Below are 21384 nucleotides of genomic sequence, written 5' to 3' on the forward strand. Positions count from 1 at the left end.
CAGCTGGACTGGAGTGGAGAAAAGTGGAGGAGACGGGAAAATAAATTAAAATTCAAACATTTTTCCTTTAAAAAAAAAAAAAATCTCACACTATGTAATTAATGTTTTCTATGGAAGCCAATTTCCGCCAGTAAAAAAAATAAAAATGAAAATAATAAAGTCTCATAATTTCTCATTATTTTGACTTATCTCATTAATATGACTTTATTATTTTCATTTTTATTTTTTTTACTGGCGGAAATGGGCTTCCATAGTTTTCTAAATTAAGACTTGTATGAATAAATCTAATGCAAGCCTCAAAATCTCGCGACACTATACTGAACTCAACTCAAATAATGCATCAGGTAAAACTTCGACTTGTTTTCCTGTTCTATCAATGCCCTCCTTAATTTTTTGAGCTATAATGAAAATGAATTACAAATAAAAAAAAATCTTAAAGTAAAATTGCCATAAATACACGTTATTTATGCCACATTTAAACGAAAATAAATTCAATTTAACTGATTATGTGGAAAGAAATTTAAGTTACAGTAAAATGTGGTTCACAAATATGCCTTAATCATTAATCTTTCAGATGGCATTGAGGTCAGTGTTGTTAGAAAACGATTGAAATGGCAGAATATCAAATATATCATCAAATAGCCTGTAGGCTATTTCTATGCTTCTCCATAAAATCCAATGCCATGAGGTGTCAGATGTTTCTAAAAAAAAAAAAAGATTTGAATTCCAGTCAAATCTACTTTTGCTGGAAGGATGAGCAAAGTTAACAAGCCTCTAAATGTGTTCACTAGATGTCTTCTGGGGGACATCAAGAGGGTTTTTACTGTCAGTGAATCGTCAGAGATATTTCACATTAGAATTATTTAACAGTAAAAACATTCCAGTCCAATTTAATATGAACAACACCGTGTAGAATATTAAAATGTAAAAACATGTCTCAACTTTTTAGAAACACATGGTTTAAGAAATGAAAATGACAGACGCAGCAGATGTTACCAATGGGTGAAGAGGCAACCCTTCATATTGCTTGCATGGCCTTACTTAGCAGTAGATAACAGCACATATAGTCTACATTTGATAGGCTGCAGATTTAAAGTTAATGGGCCAAGTAATTAAAAAATAATTAAAGTAAGAATTAGAATATTTGGCGACAGCATGTGGGTGCAGAACTGTAAAAGCAGCTCTTACAATTAGGATATATCTCGAACAAATATAGCCTGACATGCCCTGAATATGCCAGACTACTGGACAAAAGAAACACAAACATGTCGCCCAACTGGTCTACTGCCCGGAGGAAATCCTTCTCCCCGCAGACATGACACAGCCTGTTACAATGAAGAGCACAGTGTCTTGCCAGGACAGCCAGCTTCTCTCCTCCTGCTCCTCGCTGCCATTCCTCTTTTCAGTCACTAGGGAGAGTCTCTGAACTAGAAAAAAAAAAAAAAAAGAAAAAAAAGCTGCTGCCATCCCACTCAAAGGGTCCCACAGAGAAGCAGACCAGACAGGCAGTGAGGACCAGAGAGTCTGCACCGCTCCGCCATCCGCACACCGGCCTGCGGGGACGCGTCGCATTCTCCGTCCGTGATGGAGAAAGACGCCTCTGAACCGGACCCGTCCCGCCAGCGGAACGGGGTCGTGGGCGTGTTGTACGGAGAGTTCACAGACACGCTCAACGACCGGGTCCGGTACTCGGTGAGCTTGACGGAGAGCGCCTTGACGGTCCAGAGGGTCACCTCGTCCCCCGGCCGGACTAAGGTGGTTTTTAACTTGACGGACTGTGTCGGCTGCCGGGCGTACAGAGGGCCGGACGGCGCGGACGTCGGCGCCTACTTCACGGCGTGTTTCTACCCGTTCAAGAGACGCTGGATGAGCGCCGGAGTGGCCCGGCAGAGGGTGGAGCAGGGCTTTCGGGTGGCGCTGGTCCAGGACCCGCTCGCGAACCTCCAGGAGGCTGAGAGGTGGGCGCGTGCTATCAGAGACGCCTCCGTGCTGCAGGCGCCGCGGAGAGAAGGTGAGCATCATGTACCACTTATTATGATCACCTCAATTACTTAAATAGCACCTTTCATTTAATGTTTGCACTGTCTGTTATTTAATGTCTGTTTTTTTTTTGTTTGTTTTTTTTATAATTTTGCACTATCTGCTTTTTAAACATTGCTGTACATACATAAACAACACAACTTCAGAAGGTCAACACTTTTTTTTTATTATTCTTTATATTCAGGTCTAATTAAAGATTTTTTCCTCAACTGTTTATAGGTTCTTGTTTTAAATTGCACATATATTTGTATGTACATTTCTTGTATAAGTCTATTTTTAATTGCACAGTTTAAGTTTGATTCATCTAGGGGGTATTCTTTAAATCTGTTTTCGGGTTAATATATATGTATGGGAGGGGGAGAGGGGGGGGGCGTCGGTTTTGTGGTTTAACTTGTAACAAATGTTTCATGTCACGTACATCTTTGTAACCTGCTACTGGATGCTTTGAATTTCCCTCGGGATCAATATAGTATCTATCTATCTATCTATCTATCTATCTAAGTCACTGTGTATTCTGGTTGTCAAAACAGCTGATTTCACTGAATGACAAAAGTATTGTAAAAGTGAGAACATTGGAAGTATAATAACTTAGGTATGTATACTCTGACCTCACCAACGTAACGACACATCCAATAAGCAAAAAAACAGGTTTTACAGAGAGGGTGTACGCATTCCTCCTGCTATCTCTAACCTGCTCTACCTGCACTGCAAGGTAATCCACCTGCCAGCAGTAATTACAGCCTCCTTATTCATTCAACAGCCCACATGAGAGGGATGATTCTGGATCTTGGATCCTAACACACACACACACACACACACACACACACACACAAACTCACCAAACTGATCACTTAAGCAATTCGATTTTCTACTGATCCTCTGTCAGCGCAGAGTGTGCAGCATGCTGCTCAGGCTTCATTATTCCTGCTCGCTTAAATTCCCTTTGAGAATGTTATTGTTTATGAGTATGGGGGGGGGGGGGATCACACCAAAACAAGGAGTTTTTTCATCCAGCCGCTTTACCTAATTAGGTCTCGCTCTGTTGAAAAAGTAGACTGTCCTCAGGTTCCTTTGTTTTCAAGTCTCATTAGCCTCTCTGTGCTGCACCCTGGTACACAACCAGAGAGTCATTAACATGAATACAATATGAGGAGTGTTTATGCAGCTGATTACTCCTCTGTCAGTCATTTGGGAGGAAGTGGTGATAATGAGACAAGGCTGTTTTTTTTTTTTTTTTTTGGTCTCAACATGAGAATTTGTGTTCAGCTATGTCAAGTTGGGGAGAGATTTTATAATACAAATTTCCTGCCCCAACAGAGATCCGGGTACCGAGATTTGTGAAATGTCCAATACCCAGTACCCCTCCAATACTACTGTGATTGAATATTTGAGCAAAGACTCTGATTGTCTTCATGTTGTTGGCTTGTACTGTAACATTACACTCTATGCAAGCACTGCACGATTGGTATTTGTTATGGCCTCATTAGTGCTCGACCGATTAATCCCTCAACTGATAATATCGCCCGATATGAGCATATCACGTGACTTTCAGTATCGGCTAATTCTATCTCTGATATGTGCGGATATTATTATTTATTCATCAGTCGAATAGCATTTCATGTGAGTATCATTGTATAACACTAACATTTTTTTTCTTTTCTGACCGTCGCATGCAGAGTGGTCTATAGAGATTACAACAAGCATTATCACTCTGCAGAATGAAGCGTACATGCGCACTTACTCTCCTGTTGAGTGACCATGTTTTCTTCATAATGTCTTTTACACAAGTGTATGATAACTGCATTTGAGTGATCGACACAAGAAATGCTAAAAAAAAAAAAAAAGCTGTTTTATTTTTTGTTTGCCTTAGCCCCGCCTCCCCAGGAACGTTTACTTTTGGAATTAGTGCATTACTTCACGCTATCACTGCACTGTTTTTGTTTATTATGATGACATGATCATTTTGCGTGGGTCTTGTTATGTTATTTGATTGGTGCATGGACTGGCATATTCAGAGAAAACTAATACTGCAACTTGGGCTTTATTGGAGGTTTACTGTCGATACTGTTTATGATTCCTGAACGACAAAAAAAATCCCATTCCTTCATGTAGAATTACTCAACATGTATAAGATAAAGCAGGCATGCATGCACTCCTGGGCAACCAGAAGAGCAGGTCTGAGAGGAGGGAAACGGGTATTCGACTTGACAGTGATTAATTTGGAATGTTGGTTGTTAAAGATGAAGGTGCGTGTTAGCATAGCACGCTAAGAAACGAGGTTGTCTTCTCATTTGCAGCGTGAGGGTGAACGCTGCAAACAAGAGGTGAATACAGAAAGAGGAGAGGTTTCTGTGGGATGAAGAACATCCATAGACTCAGCAGGAGTTTGGGTTTCAGGCCTGGCAGATGGTAACCTGAGAGCTAACCCCCCCCTCTCTCCACACACACACACACACACACACACATCACTGTCCTCTTCCTGGAGTCATCAAAGAGCTCCAGCTTGGGAGGTTTTCAGATTATACATGCTAATGAACTAGCTAGCCATCCAACAGATTTCTTTTTTTTTTAGCCTCCACACTCCTTTTGAACACAGCGTCTCAGCCATGATGTGATCATTTCATTAATTTATAAGCTCGTTTTAGCATTCCACATCCAGGCCAGCCAATAATACAGTATTTAACAGAATATATTATGGGATTTAAATGAGTAATGTTGTGGTAATAGATGCAAACTGAATTGCCGCTTCATAGAGGGTGTTTGAAAGTCAGCATGAGTCGCTAATCCCTTATAGAGTATTTACCCCCAAAGTTAATTGCATGGCATCTCATCTGGCATTGCAGATGGAGAGGTTGGATTAAAAGTGCAATTGCATTGGAAGACTGGTATTTTTGTCAAAGTGCTATATCACTGCAACGCACTGTATCTGCAAATCTGCTGAGTTTACAAAGAGGTAAATTACTGTAATTCAAGTTGGGGTGTTGAAGTCTATCTAGGGTTTTTATTTCCACAGCAGGTTTCATTGGAATGAATGAGCCGTTAATAATGAAGTGCATACACTATGATACAGTCGTGCACACGCTAATGGTCTGCTAGATTCTGCTTAGACCCACAAAATGATTGCATGCAGAGGAGTGAGATGATGGTTACTCACTCTGACTTTTTTCTACCAGTGGCTGCCCGCTCTGCTACTGGTTGTATCCTTCAACACATATCGACCGATGAATTTGACTTTTTTTTTGTTTTGTTTTAAATCTGAATATGGGGGGCGGGGTTAAATTGAAGATTACGGTCACGTCAATCAATGAATCATAACAAATTAAATATCAATCAACTGTGGCTAATGGCTGTTTAAATCCTTTTTAATTCTTTATGATCACAAAACAAAGGAAGCATTGTGAGGATATTTTACAAGGAGAAAACAGGAAACAACAAATAAAAATAGTACAAAAATCCTCTGACTGATTTAGAACAATACCATACCATACATAGAATTGGGAAATATGACTAGAATAAGATAATAATACCCAACAACATCAAATCTTAATTAATAATAATACGAAGAAGAAGAACTTAAAGTAAAACCAAAAACAAAGAAAAAAACCACTGAAAACCGAACACTAACAAACACTGCTTCTCGAGTAGATTAAGGTGCATGTGTTGGTGTGTGTGAGTGTGTGATCGAGTGTTAGCTTGTGAGTGTGCAAATGTCACAGAGAAAATAAAAATACGATAATGAAGCATGACAGGATTTTATTGAATTAATAATATTGGGGCGTTATAATAGGGTAAAAAAAAAGAATGAGTAGAGCGAGGATAGCTCTGTCTAATATTTCATTCTTATTTATAATGATGTGAATTTCATAGTTAAATAAAGAAAGAAATTAGAAAAAAAAAGACAAAACTTGAGCTGATTCCTACAAAGAATGTGTGATAACTTTTCTAAAAAAAAATTAAGTGGGTTTCTGGAGGTGTTTAGGATGGTTAGGTTGTTTTGATTTGACCAAGTTATTGTTTGAATGTGACTAAGTTCACCCTTAAATTTTGAAAAATCCCTGCACGCGATCCCGTGCAGGTGTGATCTGAATGCTCGCAGCGACTGTGTGCCACTGGATGCACCGGGGTGGCATGGTTTCGTGGGTAGAGATGGGAAAATGCTGCGGTCTGTGCAGGGTCAGGTTTGTGTCTGTCAGTGTGTGATCTCTCCTCCCCAGGGCTTTCTGTTCGCTTCCTTAGTGTGGGAGAGCTACAATGAGTCACCAGACGACCTTTCAGCCCGACCAGCGTCCTGGTCCCTGAGGAGTCTTTGTCTACTGCTCTGTGACACCAGCCTGTGATGGCCTGTCAACAGCCATCTCCTCCTCTCTGGCGATGCAACAGTAGTGATTTTTTTCTTTTTTTCTTTTTTTCTTTGCCTCCTTTTCCTCCTCTTCAGAAACAATCTCCACTCTGAACTTTGGAATGCAGCTTTTCTGCAGACACGACAAATTTAAAAATTTCAACACTTTCTGGCACCAGAGAGCTTCCGTACTAGTTCCCAGATGGGAAGATTTGAAAAAAACTAAACCTAGGAACTTTATTTACACTTTTAACATCTTATTCTCTTATTTACTGGAGTCTGGAGAAGACAGCTTTTTGTGAAATTTGCTTTGATGCTCTAAGAGTTTTTTTGGCGGACAGAAAAGTCAGTGACCTGTACACAGCGTCCATGCCTGTTAATTCATGTGTTCACAGTGGGTATACGGATACGAGTAAAATCCTAAATGCTTCCCGTTTGTTGTTTTCACACATGCACAAATCTACTGAAGATTTCCTAAAATGTTCAGGGTGAGCTGCTTGTGTGAAGGCAAATGGCCCAATGGACCAGTTGTTCGCCTCGACTTCAACCAGATTTTTTTTCTACCAGTCCTCTAGTAACATTTCCTGCATGAAATATTCAAGACAATTGGACATGAGCGAGTGGGCAGGGGTGATGACATTTAAATGCTGTGACCTGCATGTGCAAACCTTCGTGGACGTAATGAAGCTGCTTCATCCTCTTTTCTGCTTGCCAGTATGTATTTCCCCGCTCATTTGTTCATACTGTGAATACATCCAAATACAAGTTGCATGGATTTAAAAGCAAAAACTCCACCACTCATTCCTGATTTTAGGGACAGCCTAGAAATTTGATGAAGAATGCTTAATTGAAAAAGGCTGAACTGCCAAAAACATGGGAACAGGTAATGCAGATCACGCCAGCTGAAGTATATAATTATCTTTACTTATCAGGTCTTGAATAAAATTCACTAGATGGCTGCCACAGGTAACATCTTGTTTGTAGTTACTCTGTTGGTTTTAAGGTAAAGAGTTCCCCATCTTTTGTCCTTCCTGAGGACTTAGACAGTAGCTAGTATTCCAAAAAGCACCTTGGCTTTGTTGAAGCTCTAAAATACATTTTGACTCTCAACCCGAAAGGCTCTTTCTTATCTAACTGGTGGGTGGAGAAAGAAATACAAGCCTATAGAAACGAGCCTTTTGAGGCATTTTCAGCGTTTCTCTGAAGCTTCAGCAGACAAAACAAGTCCAAGGGGCTGCAAGCTGAGCTGCTGCTAACATCATGCCTGTTTATTACCTGTTTTTTTCTTCACTCACAGCACTCACTGACAGAAGTGAGAGAGGTGTCAAACAACCCATGTTGAATCATTGTTGAACTTCCATTTTTCCTCTCAACCTGACCCCCCTGTTGAGACACTGGAGGTACATCGCATTGTTATATATTTAAACAGTCAGTAGTGATGCACTTGTGGTACAAGACGATTGTACCTCTTATGTCGAATTAGTGCTTTTTAGCAGCACTGACACATTGTCATATCCAGCCTCCCTCCTGTCGCCTGTGTGTGTCAAAGAGTGTCTACATACACACACTGCAGTAAGAAGTGAGCTCAACGGTGTGACAGGCAGGATCTGCTTACAGTTATCTGAATTCACATCACAGATGGATCTCACACCCAGATGCACACACACACACACACACACACACACACACACACACACATTCTGTATCTGTCTGCCTGTCACACACACACACACACACACACACATATTCTGTATCTGTCTGCCTGTCACACACACACAGACACACACACACACACATACACACACACACACACACACACACACACACACACACACACACATATTCTGTATCTGTCTGCCTGTCACACACACACACACACACACACACACACACACACACACACACACACACACACACACACACACATATTCTGTATCTGTCTGCCTGTCACACACACACATATTCTGTATCTGTCTGCCTGTCACACACACACACACACAAACACACACACACACACACACACATATTCTGTATCTGTCTGCCTGTCACACACACACACACACACACACACACACACACACATATTCTGTATCTGTCTGCCTGTCACACACACACACACACACACACACACACATATTCTGTATCTGCCTGTCACACACACACACACACACACACACACACACACACACACACACACACACACACACACACACACACACACACACACATATTCTGTATCTGTCTGCCTGTCACACACACACAGACACACACACAGCATTGATATGTTCGCACACACAGCTCAGGAGAATGGGGCGCAGTGGATTGAGGAAAAAGAAAAAGCCAGTTCCAGCTGTCGTTGGGCGAGAGACGGGGTACGCCCTGGACTAGTCGCCAGTCCAACACAGTAAAGCAGCATGGATTTAAAGCTGTAGAATCAAAATTACACTGAAGGTTGATTTCTCTTCACTTCAGTATCAATTATTATTCTTAATCTCTGAAAAAAGAAAATCCTGGAGTGATGCAGGCTACTAAAGGTAGATTTAAAATGTAAACGTTGCCCTTTTCAAGGATGTCTGTTTGTTAATGAATGGTATTCTTTTCACCGTGGAAAGCTGGTTTCCACTATATTCTGGAAGTGTAGAGAGAAGCTTTTGTGTCTGGACTCCAGGTTGTGCTCTGATACAAATAAAAACAATGGAGACCTCTGTGCGGGTGAATGGAGGCAGAGTTTGTCATGTGCCTGTCTGTTTTCACACTCACCTCACTCCTTCCGGATGGCTTCGCACCTCTTTCTCTGAGATGTTCTCATGCCTGCGTGGTGTCCTGTCATCACAGGCCAAATGAGGCAAGAGGTTGGCAGTAACAAGAGTGATGCATCACACGTCACAGTGCTGGGAATTGAGACTCCAAACTAACGAGAAATAGAGAACTCTTTATGCTTCTGGTAGCTTTCTAACCCTGATAGCATAAGTCAGCACCTTTCTGATTCCTCTGATGGGGTCTCTGGTGAGTCTGCGTCTGCTTTAAAGGTCAAGAACATCTGCTGAAAATCCTCCTCTGTAGGAAACTTCTCTTCAGCTCCTATTCACGTGAAATACTTAAAAACCTTGTTGTGGCATCCAGAATTACATGAATCCAGCCGTTCTCCTCCGACGCCATGTGGGAAGCTCAAATGCTGTCGTAACGATGGTCTGTTGCGTTCCTGTTAGAAAGTGTAATAAACATAGGGAGCTAAAATATTTTGATATCATGTTAGCTACAATTAGACAACCACAAATGTTAGCGCTCAACCATTTCCACTTCTCAGGCCGACATCATGGAGTCTCAACTTTAACTGGGCAGCTGTTCCTGGATTAAACCAACGGGATTAATTGAACTTGAATGCTCATGAGTCAGTTTAAGAAGGTTTGAGAATTGGATTTTGTTACCTTTGGACAGAACCATGCTGTTTCTGTTTCCAGGCTTTGTGCTAAGCTAACCAGCTGCTTTCTATATCAACATATTCAAAAAAATATATCCCCAAAATGTCAACCTACTCCCTTAACAGATGCACAGATCACCTAAGATCTATTTCATCTTCGTAAAGTACCCTTTTGAAATATCTGAATGGCTCCCAACCCCTGGAAATGAATGGTACTCTTTCCATTTCTCTGTCTTCCTTTTGGCCATATAAGTAAGAGGAGGATTTCCTCTTGGGGATTAATGCAATTTCATAGAATTTCTATAAATAATCGGTGTGATCCTGACTAAGGAGCATGTAAGCCCTCCTTCTAAGAAGAAAGCAACACGTCACATTAACATTAAGCAGCGTCTATCCCATTGCTGTCACAGTCTATGTCTTCACTGTTTCATGCTCTTCCCCCCCCCCCCCGAGGGATGAGCCTGTCCTTATACATTCTTTGAAATATTTGTTCATGCATAAGAAGACCTCATCTGGTCCTCCTGCTTCATCCCTGTCCTCACCTTCCCTCACATCCACCTGTCTCTCTCTTTATCTCAGGTGTGGTGTACACAGAGGTATGCCGGCCCCGCAGAGTTATGATCCTGGTGAACCCTCACAGTGGTCGCGGACAGGCTCTCCAGCTCTTCACGGGCCACGTACAGGGCATGCTCACTGAGGCCTCCGTTCCTTACACACTTGTCATGACAGGTCAGTAGTATGTAAACATATCCACACTTTTATCATTCATGTGATTACCTGGAATTCCTCTTTGGATCACCCTTACTGTACATTGAATAGGGTTGAAGGGATTAAACCTTCAACACCAATATGGATTAGCAATGCCAGCAGGTAGCCATCCTGCAAACTTTATCTCTAACACACGCTGTGCTTTAACGTGGTATTAAAACACTTCCTGGGTGATCTGATCAGGAATGGACATCCTTATGTGTGCTTCTTTAGTGACTATGTGTGATCGTATTTCACTTCCACCAACTATATTTTTAAAAAACATTCATTAGCCTGCGAAAATCATCAAATTTACGACAAAAACTGTGATGCAGACCGCAAAGAGAGAGAGAGAGGGAGAGGGACAGAGCGCTTATATGTACAAGAGAGAGGACAGATGTGTGAAAAACTCTCTGTTCCTAAGAAAGAAGGTTCCTCTGAAGTTGTGTCGTTTGTAAGTGATTGTTTGAACTTCACTGCTTTTGCTTGGGTCCAGACATTAATTACTTTTTCATTGGCTGTTCAATCCGGTACTGTTACGTCTCTGGAATGCCTTGCGGTCAATTTAAATGTCACAAAGGCCAAATTGTGGACGCAAAGTCATTTCGCCACTGAGCCGGGTCGCTATTGGAGGTAGGTGACAGAGGCTATCAAAGGCTAAATAGTGGAAGCCAGCAGGGTGGAAAGGTGCAATGTGTGTCTGTGTCCAAAAGTGTGCATATGTGAAACATACACTTCGCAAAATATCACACGGGGACACTAAAGTTAGACTATTATGTGGGTCAATGTAATAGTACAAAGGTGGAGTGACAGTGTAGCTTTTGCAGCACTTTGCTGGAATCTTGGTTTAAAAAATTCATAGATTTTTTACATCTCTACACGATCATCCCATATTGAATAATAAGATACAAGATGAACTTATAAGCTTATGAACTAATATGGGATCATCTCGTATTTCATTTGTCAATAAGACTAAAAAAACAAGTGTTCAATTATAAATATTATACATGTGGCTGAAATGATCAGATTTGAGTGTGTACTAGTCTATGTGCATTCTCACCTGTCTTTAAGGCTGCCCAGTTGTGATCAAATCACTCAGGATTGTCATGTTATTACCAGGTGTAAATGGGCGACATACACGTTACCACTAAAATCCAACTTTGATTTTCTCTGTAGTAATTATGCATCCCAGGCCACACGTTTAGCATGCAGGCCAGTGCACTCGCTGATCCAGATTAAATGCCAGCCTCTGAAACTACTGAACATTCTGTGTGAGTTGCTGGTGACCTTTTTATGACCTTAAAAAGTTTTGTGTTCTGGCAGTTGTCATAAGAGGCTCTGAACTCCCGAGTGACTTTCTTCTGAATGCTAACGAGCTGCTTTGAAACAGCGAAAAGGAACCATGCATAGTGCATCTCGTTGCCTCTGCGCTTTAACTCTCACCTGCCATCCATCCCAGTCTCAACCCTGACTGGAGGTTCAATTCGACAGGTAGCATTAGCATATCAGCCGTCTCTCTCTGCATGGCACCAGCTCGGCAGTGCATCAGCTGAATCTTAACAACAGCTCAAAGTGAGAGCCGGAGAATGACAGCAAAAACACGAGGAGAAGAAAGGGATTAAGTGGTTGTGTGAGGAAGAATGCATATGTGCATGCAGGATCTTTGATTTTTTTTTTTGCAGGTTCCTGGGGCTTAAAGGAGGGTGAGCAGCTGGATGGGGATGAAAAAAGACAGAGAATAACTGACGACTCACGGCCAAAGAGAAAGCCATCAGAAAAGTAGATTGTGGGGACTATGGGTCGCTGAGGGCCTTCAGTCGTCAGGTACTGTCGGGACAATGAGCGATAAACTGGCAGAATTCATTTACCCATGCACACAGCTCATTGATGATGTATCACACACACACGGCCTTTGCCTGAGGAAGGACAAGCACCAGTCGATACTCCCCTTGTGTCTGCGTGTACCTTTTACATACTGTATGAAGCATCCAGTGTACCAAGCTTTATATTTACCCTGGTTAACCTCGGGAGAAGGCAGTGTGGTGTATTGCAAGAGCAGGAAAAGTGTCAAACAAGAAGAATCTGCACTCGATTTCTGCCTTAACAGAGCGTAATTACCGAACAAAATCTGTGCGGTTCAAAGAAGAATCAACAAATTGACAACTGGTGAATAAAAAAATAAAAAAAACTTGACTCTTCGCCAATTTGCAGATTTTAGACTGATGTGTGCATTTGTGTTTGGCAGTGATCCATGGAATAGGGTAGTGGCAGGGAAGTGAAGCATCAGGCCAAGTAACCCGTCATGTTAAGAGTGCTGAGTCAGCTGTGCAGCGCCGTTTCTCTCCCCACTCTGCCTCTGTCTGTCAACACAGCGCTGCATCATCGCCTCAAGCCTCCCAAGCACACGAGCAAAAAAAACAAAATAAAAAAACAAACAGCAGCACAACGCAGGGAGCACCGCTGGGAGAGAGCGAGGGGAAAGACACGAGAAAGTTGTTGGGGAGCAGGTAGAGGTTGAGCAAAGTGAAAGGGAGGGAGAAGTTTTTTTTTTATTCAGATTCTATCCTCGATCGATACTTGAGCTGAAGCGAGAAATATTTCCTCCTTGATGGCAGTGCATGAATACTCGATAACTTCTTTACCGTCTGCCTTCCTCTCTCACTCTCTCTCTCTCTAATGCTGTCTCTTCTACACACAAACAAATACACACCACTACACAGGGGAGTCTGGACTGGCAGCACTGTGGACTTTAATGCTTGCAGTATTGGCCCACAGAGACCCCATGCGGAGGGACCCACTCAAGGACGCTGCCAATAAAGACAGGCCGATGATGTATGAGTCCTCCACCAGTGCATTAACCAATAACAAGCACAAACATGCACACGCTTAACATTCACATGCGCCCACTGAATGCACACACTCACACATAGGCATATACATATTTGTCAGTCACAGATGTTTGCATGGTGGCTAAGCTGCGCTGGAGCTGTTGAGTAGCCACTGGATGCTAATGGAAGAGTGTGTGGGGGGGGTGAATCCCTTTTCTGCCCTAATCCTCTGATCCTATCCCAGAGGCTGACGACAAATCTGTCCGTGCCCTTTGTCATTGTTTTGCCAGTTTGTTACTCATTTTCTGTGTCGGCTCTTTTAGGTTATTTTTTGTCTCATCTCTTTTTCATATGTTCTTGTCCATCAGAGCACCAGAACCATGCACGGGAGGTGGTGAAGAAGGCAGACCTGTCGCAATGGGACGCCCTGGTTATCATGTCTGGAGACGGGCTGCTGTTTGAGGTACATTGGCTATAAAGGACTAGTTTTAGTTTTTACATTCATTTGAATAAAGTTTATTTTTAAATGCCAATATAAAAAACAGATATAGAGCAGAGCAAAAAGACATTTCAAACGATGATGGGCATGTGCTTTTCACTGACTGCATCATAACAGGAGACTTATAATAAGGAGTGGATGTAGTCAACATTAATTCATCCTTTAGTTGTGAACCCCTGATACTTTGAGTTCAGTATTTTGCTGTTGCCGTGTTTGTGTTTTTTGGAACCAGAAGACAGTTGAGCTGCAGAAGAGTGAGGAGTTTGTAAATGTTAAGTTAGTAAATATAACCTGGAACTGATTTATTAACTACCAAGGTGTAACATATAGTTATTGAAATTCACCGAGCGAAATTTCAGGCACAGACTTCTTGAACGGTGTTAAAGTACAATTAACAGACAGGACACTTGCCAGACACTTGGAAGGCTCCAAAGGCACCGGCCACGCCCCTTGTAATATATCATTCATTGAAGTTTCACAGAAAAGTTCATGGATTTTTGGAAATGTTTAGGAATTTTCCCAAATCTTTTAGGAATGTCTTAGAAATTAAAGGGAATTTTCCTGGGAATTTTAAAGTATTCATTGGGTAATTCAAACACATTATGTACACAACAAACCATAAGATACGACAAAGGACGAGTAGTTTTGACATATTTGTATGGGACATTGGTTTGTGATGCTCTCTGCTGGAAAACACTGAAACATAGTAGACATCTTTCCAGTGTTCTCTGCTGTGATCAGATTTTAATGTGTCATGGAAAATTGATGTGGCTATGACATGACGTTATTAAAGACAAACAGCTAATGTAGAGGAGTATTGTATTTTTATTTTGCCTTATGTCATTTCAATTGTTGGTGAGATTATCATTTTAAATCTTCCAATCAAACATTGATGAAAATGATGTAAACCCTCTTACCCATGTTTCTATTTTTATCACTTTTCAGCATAGGCCTGTAAAAATTTAATTTGTACGCAGGCATAACAAAAAGCCCAGTGCCTGCATGTAATTCTAGCTCCTAAATCTCATTAGTTCTTATTCCTGATCTAAAAATACATTGCTTTTCTATTCTTTAAATTCATAATGAACACTATTTCAAAAATATGAATAAGGCCATTGACTGGAATCTTTTTTTTTTATTTGCTCAGGGACAAGGAATTTTTTGAAATCTGTAGCCATGGGTTGTTTCATGTTCACTGGCACACCATACCTGATACTGTAGATATCAAAAAGGCCCTTTTATTTCTCTAGGCCACACACTGTTTCTCTGTAGGACCATGGCCTGATTCCGTTTTTGTGTTTGTTCTTGTTCATTCAGGTGATAAATGGTCTGATGGAGCGGGAGGACTGGCAAGAGGCCATCCAGACCCCTTTGGGGATTCTACCAGGTGGCTCAGGCAATGCCCTGGCAGCCTCTGTCCACCACTATTCACAGTGAGTCACTCCATTAATGAGCCATTTAAATGCATGGACCATCAGTACAAAGAAAGGGAAAAGAAGTACCTAAAAATGAACGATTTATCTCCTCTGTGTGTAATTATGGCAAAGGCTGACTGGGCACATCAGTCCTCGGGAGAGAGCAGAGACAGCGGAGCAGACTGGAAATGCTCCGCTGTGCAGCAGAGGTCATTTCAGGTTTCCTGATAACTCTCAAAGGAGTGATGTAATGGGTTTAGAAAACTTGCACATTATGAGTGATTATAGTCCACAGTGCAGCTGCAGAACCAGCAGACTAAGCTCATGGGCAAGGCGTTATCTCCATCTGCTGGAAAGCTGAAGGTACAACATCAGAGACATTCATTAAAAAATAATACACTGAAAATAGTTCCCCACATTTTTTTAAAGGATAAGCCAGAATTTAAAATGTGCACGTATTGATCCAAGTTCTCCCTCCAGCCACAGTTCTTGTTTTCCCAGATTCATCGTAACACTTTTTAAAAAACTTTTCCAGCCTAGAATAGTCATAATAGTACAGGTCTTTTATTTAGGAAGAATTTTTAATCATACCTATAATTATTTCACATCCCTGCAGCAATCATTGAATCCATTTCTCTGAGAAAGAAAAAGGCTGAAATACTTCTTTCATATAATGATCCTATTATCATAATCCTCGTCAACTCGTGTACACCTGTCTATATAAGTATCTGTTTACCTGCATGTACTTTGTTTGTGCCATCACTTTGCATGAGAAAGGTCGTTCACAGCCGGCAACAACAACTTTGCACAGCATGGAAATGTGACAGTATGAGATTATCACAAGTTTATTATTGGACTGCTGATGACCTGGTACTGACAAGGATCATCAGGTCAACAGTACATTCATCATGTGAGCATCAGTTATGGGAATGTAAGCCAAAGACATGAGCATCAAGCATCACAGACTAGACGATTGTTTTATAATGTTGAGCTATAATTCATACTTTCTGAAATCTCCTTAACAAATATTCAAATAGATGTTTTTGTTTGATGTTTCATGATGTAGTTGCCTGTAACATTATGATGTGTGTAACCGTCTTTCAGGTCGCCTCCAGCGTGGAATGAGGAGCTTCTCCTGAGCTGTGGTTTTATGCTGTGTAAAGGTTTGGTTGGCTCTATGGATCTGGTGTCGGTCCACTTGGCCTCTCGGCAGCGCCTCTTCTCCTTCCTCTCCCTGGCGTGGGGCTTCGTTGCCGATGTCGACATCGAGAGTGAGAAGTACCGCCACGTGGGAGCGATCCGCTTCCTGATGGGCACCCTGGTGCGCCTGGCCTCCCTCAGAACTTATCAGGGAAGATTAGCGTATCTGCCTGTTAAGGAGGCACCAAAACCTCCGAAAGGGAGCATCAAGGTGAACCACCCTCCCTCCTCAACTCCTCAGCAGCCTTTGCTCTGCACCTCCCTTCCTTGTCGACTCTTCCCTAACCCCTCACCAAACCACAACGCTCTTCATAAACACATTAGCACAAATTCCAACCATAACACCATCTCCAACTCCTCCAACAATGCTATCACAACAAAGAGACCCGAGACTCAGATTGATGGAAAGACCAGGGAACCTGTGGACTCTCTTCTTCCTGGCCTGGACCAGCCGGTCCCAGAGAGCTGGACAGTGGTCAAGGAAGAGGACTTTGTCTTGGTGCTGGCTATTTACCAGTCCCACCTGGCTGAGGACCTGTGGACAGCTCCTGGTGCGATGGCCGACGACGGGGTGATTCATCTGTTCTATGTGACAGCGGGGATCTCCCGTCCTGCCCTCCTGCGTCTTTTCCTCGCCATGGAGAAGGGCGCCCACTTGGCATGCGGCTGCCCCCACCTGGTGTATGAGAGGGTGAAGGCCCTGCGGCTGGAGCCTATCTCTCCACAAGGCATGATCGCTGTGGACGGGGAGATGGTGGAGTATGGGCCTGTTCAGGCGCAAATCCACCCGGGCTTGGCACGACTCATATGTGGATAAACTTGGATTATCATAATCTTTTTTTCTGGCTGCAGAGCTTTCTAGTTTGGCCTTTTATACTCAGCGTCAGTTTCTGTGAATATGCTGTATTTTCAGAAGTGCCAAAGACATGTAATCAGCGTCTGGAAATTCCTCTATTTTTCTACTGAAATAATTTGTCCTATTTCTATGCTATTTCTCACTCTCAGTCTTTCCTTCAGGGTCAAAAATATGGATGGTTGTCCTTGCCGCTGGCTGGTACCAGCTTAGAGAAATGGGGAGGGATTGTGTGTCTGTCTGTCTGGTCTGTGTGTGTGTGTGTGTGTGTGTGTGTGAGTCTGTGTGTGTGAGTCTGTGCTGAAGATCTAGGGATCTCTATGCATGTTTGTGTGCACTCAAGTGTGTGTACGTGTGAGATTGTGCATGAGGAGCTTTGGCACACGGCGGTGCGGTGCAGTGGCTGAGGAGTGCATTGTGCACTCTGCTGTCTGACCTCATAAGCATGTCGCACGTGAAGAGAAGCATATTTTCCCGTCCTGAGAGGCTCCTGAGGTAGCCTCGCCCCCCCCCCTTGTCCCACTGTACTACACTAGGACCGACAATCTCCCTCCTGGGCAACCGCTCGTACAGCATCACCTCCCCCTCAGCCTGCTGTAGTGAAGCTGTCCTACTGAGGAGGTATTAATCCTCTGGGGATTTGATGTGGAAAAATCTTTAATCTTTGAATCGCTTATATAAGTAAAAAAAAAAAAAAAAAAAATCAAACAATAGCAGCTCTAGTCGGAGATTTTAGTCACCATATTTTTCTTTCCCTGACTGAAAACTTCCTCCATCTCAAGAGTGGGGATGAACAGGGAGAAACCTGATCAGCTGGACTTCATTTCCTGCCCTGTCTGTTCTCTTACCCTACTTCATCATCAAACTGTAGCAACTGCCTCCACTCGCACATAAATATACACTTTCTTTTCCCCATCCCCCCTCCTCCTCTGCCAGTTCCTCACTTGCCCTCACACACACACACACACACACATTCATTCCCTCGCATCTCTGCGGCACTTAGCGAGGGGGAGGGGCATATGTGCATATGATCCCCTCTCCTCTTGCCATCTTAAGATTGTATTCTCTCTCTCTCTCTATCTCTCTCCCCCTTGGTTTGACAAGCCATCAGCACCTAATGTGTCCTTAATGTTAAGCTTTACGTCTGCAACAGCGTGTGAACTAGAGATGAAGAGGCTTTTCTTTTTATTATATAATCATATGAAACCTTTAAGTGCGTTTCAGCGCTTAACACCTATAAGATTGGTCGAGAGCATTGGTTTCACACCGGGTCAGTCAGCGGAGCATATTGATCGGCATGCGATCAATGAGAGCTGGAAGAAGTCAAGTACTCTGCTCCCATGTGTGGCCTTTTATTTTTTGCAGCTGGTTGCTGATGCTGTTAGGAATAAGGGAAGTGCAAACGTTTGCGCTATCATCCCATACTAAACACAAATAAACACAAGTTAATTTCCAGTCAAGATAAATGCACCGGAACTGTTACAGTAATCCCACAGTTAGTGAAAATCATTACCAGTTAAAGAGTGAGCTTTCCTCTGAGATAATAATAAAAAAATAAACATATTTTAAAATGATGAGAAAAGAAAAACCAGACTGTCTACATAATACTGTGTGAATGCGGGAGCATATACTGAAAAACTAATTTCCCCTCTCATGCTGAAAATGAAAGCTACAATGTTTACAGACTAATAATCTAAGAAGATAATTATAGTAATTAGCTTGTTAATGTTCTTAATGCGTCCATCAGTGTCATCCTGAGTGTCAACGCAATGAGCTGAGAACGCACATTGTGATCCTGCTGATGTTTCTAGGGCTTGTACAAGATGAAAGAGTTTGGCTATCACACCTTGGAAGAAGCATTAATATTAAAAATATAGCTATTTACATAATTAAAGTAGAATAAAGGTCTCTTTAGGGACTGTATGAAAATTTCTGACCGCGCAGTTGGATCGAATAATATATTTCACTTTGTGAGAAAAAAAATTGTAGCTTTGAACTTCACAAAGTTCAACATCGCCAGGTTACATAATGTTATTTTTGTTTTAAACTTGGGGCATTTTGATCATTTTAAAGCATTTTTTCCACTCGAGTTGCAACAACACTTCCACAAAAGTAGAATATAACTATTGAGGACTACATGAGACCCATAGTGGAGCGTTCATGATACAAATCTGCAGCAGAGGCTGTGTTCATGAGACGCATGAAAAGAGTTTTCAACCCAGCTCAGTACTGTAAGCGCCAGATGCCTCAACTTAGTGAGGACAGATGTTAATTCTCAGCTTCAGAAGAGGTGGAGCAGAAATAAATCTGCATGTAGGTTCACCTACAGCTGCCAAGGCAGATGCTAGCTATCATTAGCATCCAGGCAGGTAGAGACAGGCTGAGTAACGTAGAATCCACACACTGACTCCATAGCTTTATAGGTTTCATGTCTTATTACTAATGATGTCTTGTCGACAAATACCTTTGATGTAATGCTCAAGGCAAAGCTCAAACCCTGCTCTATGTCTTACTAGGTTCCAGGTTTTTGTAGGTATAGCCTAAACGATTGAGAGTATTTGAAAAAACGTTTTCAGTTTAACATATTTAGATTAATTTGCAAATTTAAAAAGGTGAAAATCTCAAGAGAAATCTGACTTAGCTGAATGAATAACAATCGCGACGTGTTAGCTGTGTCGGACAACAGCTAATGTTTGCTTTCAGCTACGTAGGCCTTCTAGCTGAGAAAACTGCTCTGTTTGAAACATAACATTGAGTAAAGTCTTTTACCTGCTACTTTGCTGCTAATTGCTACTTGAATTGGCGCTATGCAAATGAAGATTGGTTGTTAACTGTTAGCTAGGAAATATGGTTGATCTGTGTTGCAACAACACAACGAGAAATATGTAAATTATTTGCTAATGTAACGTTAGCTAATAAGTTATTGAATATTAACATTAGTTTTTGTCCTTCAGTTGCAGATCAGTTGTGAAAATTATTTTTTTATACCTCACATCTACAGGCGTGACAAACTGGCACGCTGCAGTACAGTGGTCATAGCCACTTTTGAGCTTCCCATCCTGACTGTGACATGAGTGGAAAATGGCTACTGTTACAATTTAGTGAATTAGATCATTTTTATCATATGCTATTATTCCTATCATCTAAAAAATAAATCTGACAATAATGAACAGTGCAAGATGTGAACCAGGGATGCAAAATGTATAACCCTCTCATCCTGACTACCCATGAATCATTTTTCTACTGTCCTTTAATGAAGTGCAACATACTTAGTTGATACTCCTCCATCTTCCATCCTCACTGCAGTGCCGATTCTTTGCCTAAAACTTGATTATACATCTTTACAGGTTACATTTACACATACGGTGTGATATTCAAAGTCACACATACTCTACCTTCTTACATAACTTTATTCTCAGTGAAACTATCCGGGTGCTTTTAAGGCATTACCATGTTCTCCACATGCAGTGTTCATGCCTAAATGTATAAAGTTCATCTCATATGCAGGAGATAAGCTATGCAAAGGCCTTGTGGTTGGCTGGGGGAAACTGGAGTGAGGAGTCTCCCTGCTGGAGGAAATCGAGTTTATAGGGAAATACATCCTTAAGTCATACGATGCAATTTCTCCAAGCTACCGCTTCTTACCTGCTTTTTTTTTTTTTTATATTTACAGTTATAGATGGATCAATCTTAGCCATAGGATACGTCTACATCCAGTTTATTGTTTATTGTATTGTTGTATTCTACCATCAGAAAAAAACTGACCGGATACTTGCATAGGCTTCAAATAATAATCAATGTCAGCATCTTGGTGTAGGGCATTGTTACCTTACGCTACAATACTGTTACATTTTCTATTCCACTGGCTGCTTTAATATAACAACACAAATGTTAACATTAACATTAAACATCCTGGATTTTTCTAAATGTAAGGAAGTTGTGTTGCAGATATAGACTGTGATGAAACAAACCTGTCTGAGGCAGGACCCAATCAGTGATGTTTTTTATAAGACTCAGAATATTTACGCCTTTTGTACCATGT

The 21384-nt window shown here is 41.7% G+C and overlaps 1 protein-coding gene across 1 annotated transcript; it reads left to right on the forward strand.

Annotated features, from left to right (window-relative positions):
* The first annotated feature begins 96 nt into the window (after nucleotides 1–96).
* LOC109996519 (sphingosine kinase 1-like) lies at nucleotides 97–21067 on the forward strand. The gene is made up of 5 exons (XM_020650679.2): nucleotides 97–2011; nucleotides 10380–10529; nucleotides 13744–13838; nucleotides 15192–15307; nucleotides 16394–21067. Exons 1-5 carry the CDS (start codon nucleotides 1585–1587, stop codon nucleotides 17304–17306), a joined length of 1701 nt encoding a protein of 566 aa, XP_020506335.1. The 5' UTR covers nucleotides 97–1584; the 3' UTR covers nucleotides 17307–21067.
* Nucleotides 21068–21384: the final 317 nt, after the last annotated feature.

Source organism: Labrus bergylta, chromosome 16 (assembly GCF_963930695.1).
Source record: "Labrus bergylta chromosome 16, fLabBer1.1, whole genome shotgun sequence".
Taxonomy (NCBI): Eukaryota; Metazoa; Chordata; class Actinopteri; order Labriformes; family Labridae; genus Labrus; species Labrus bergylta.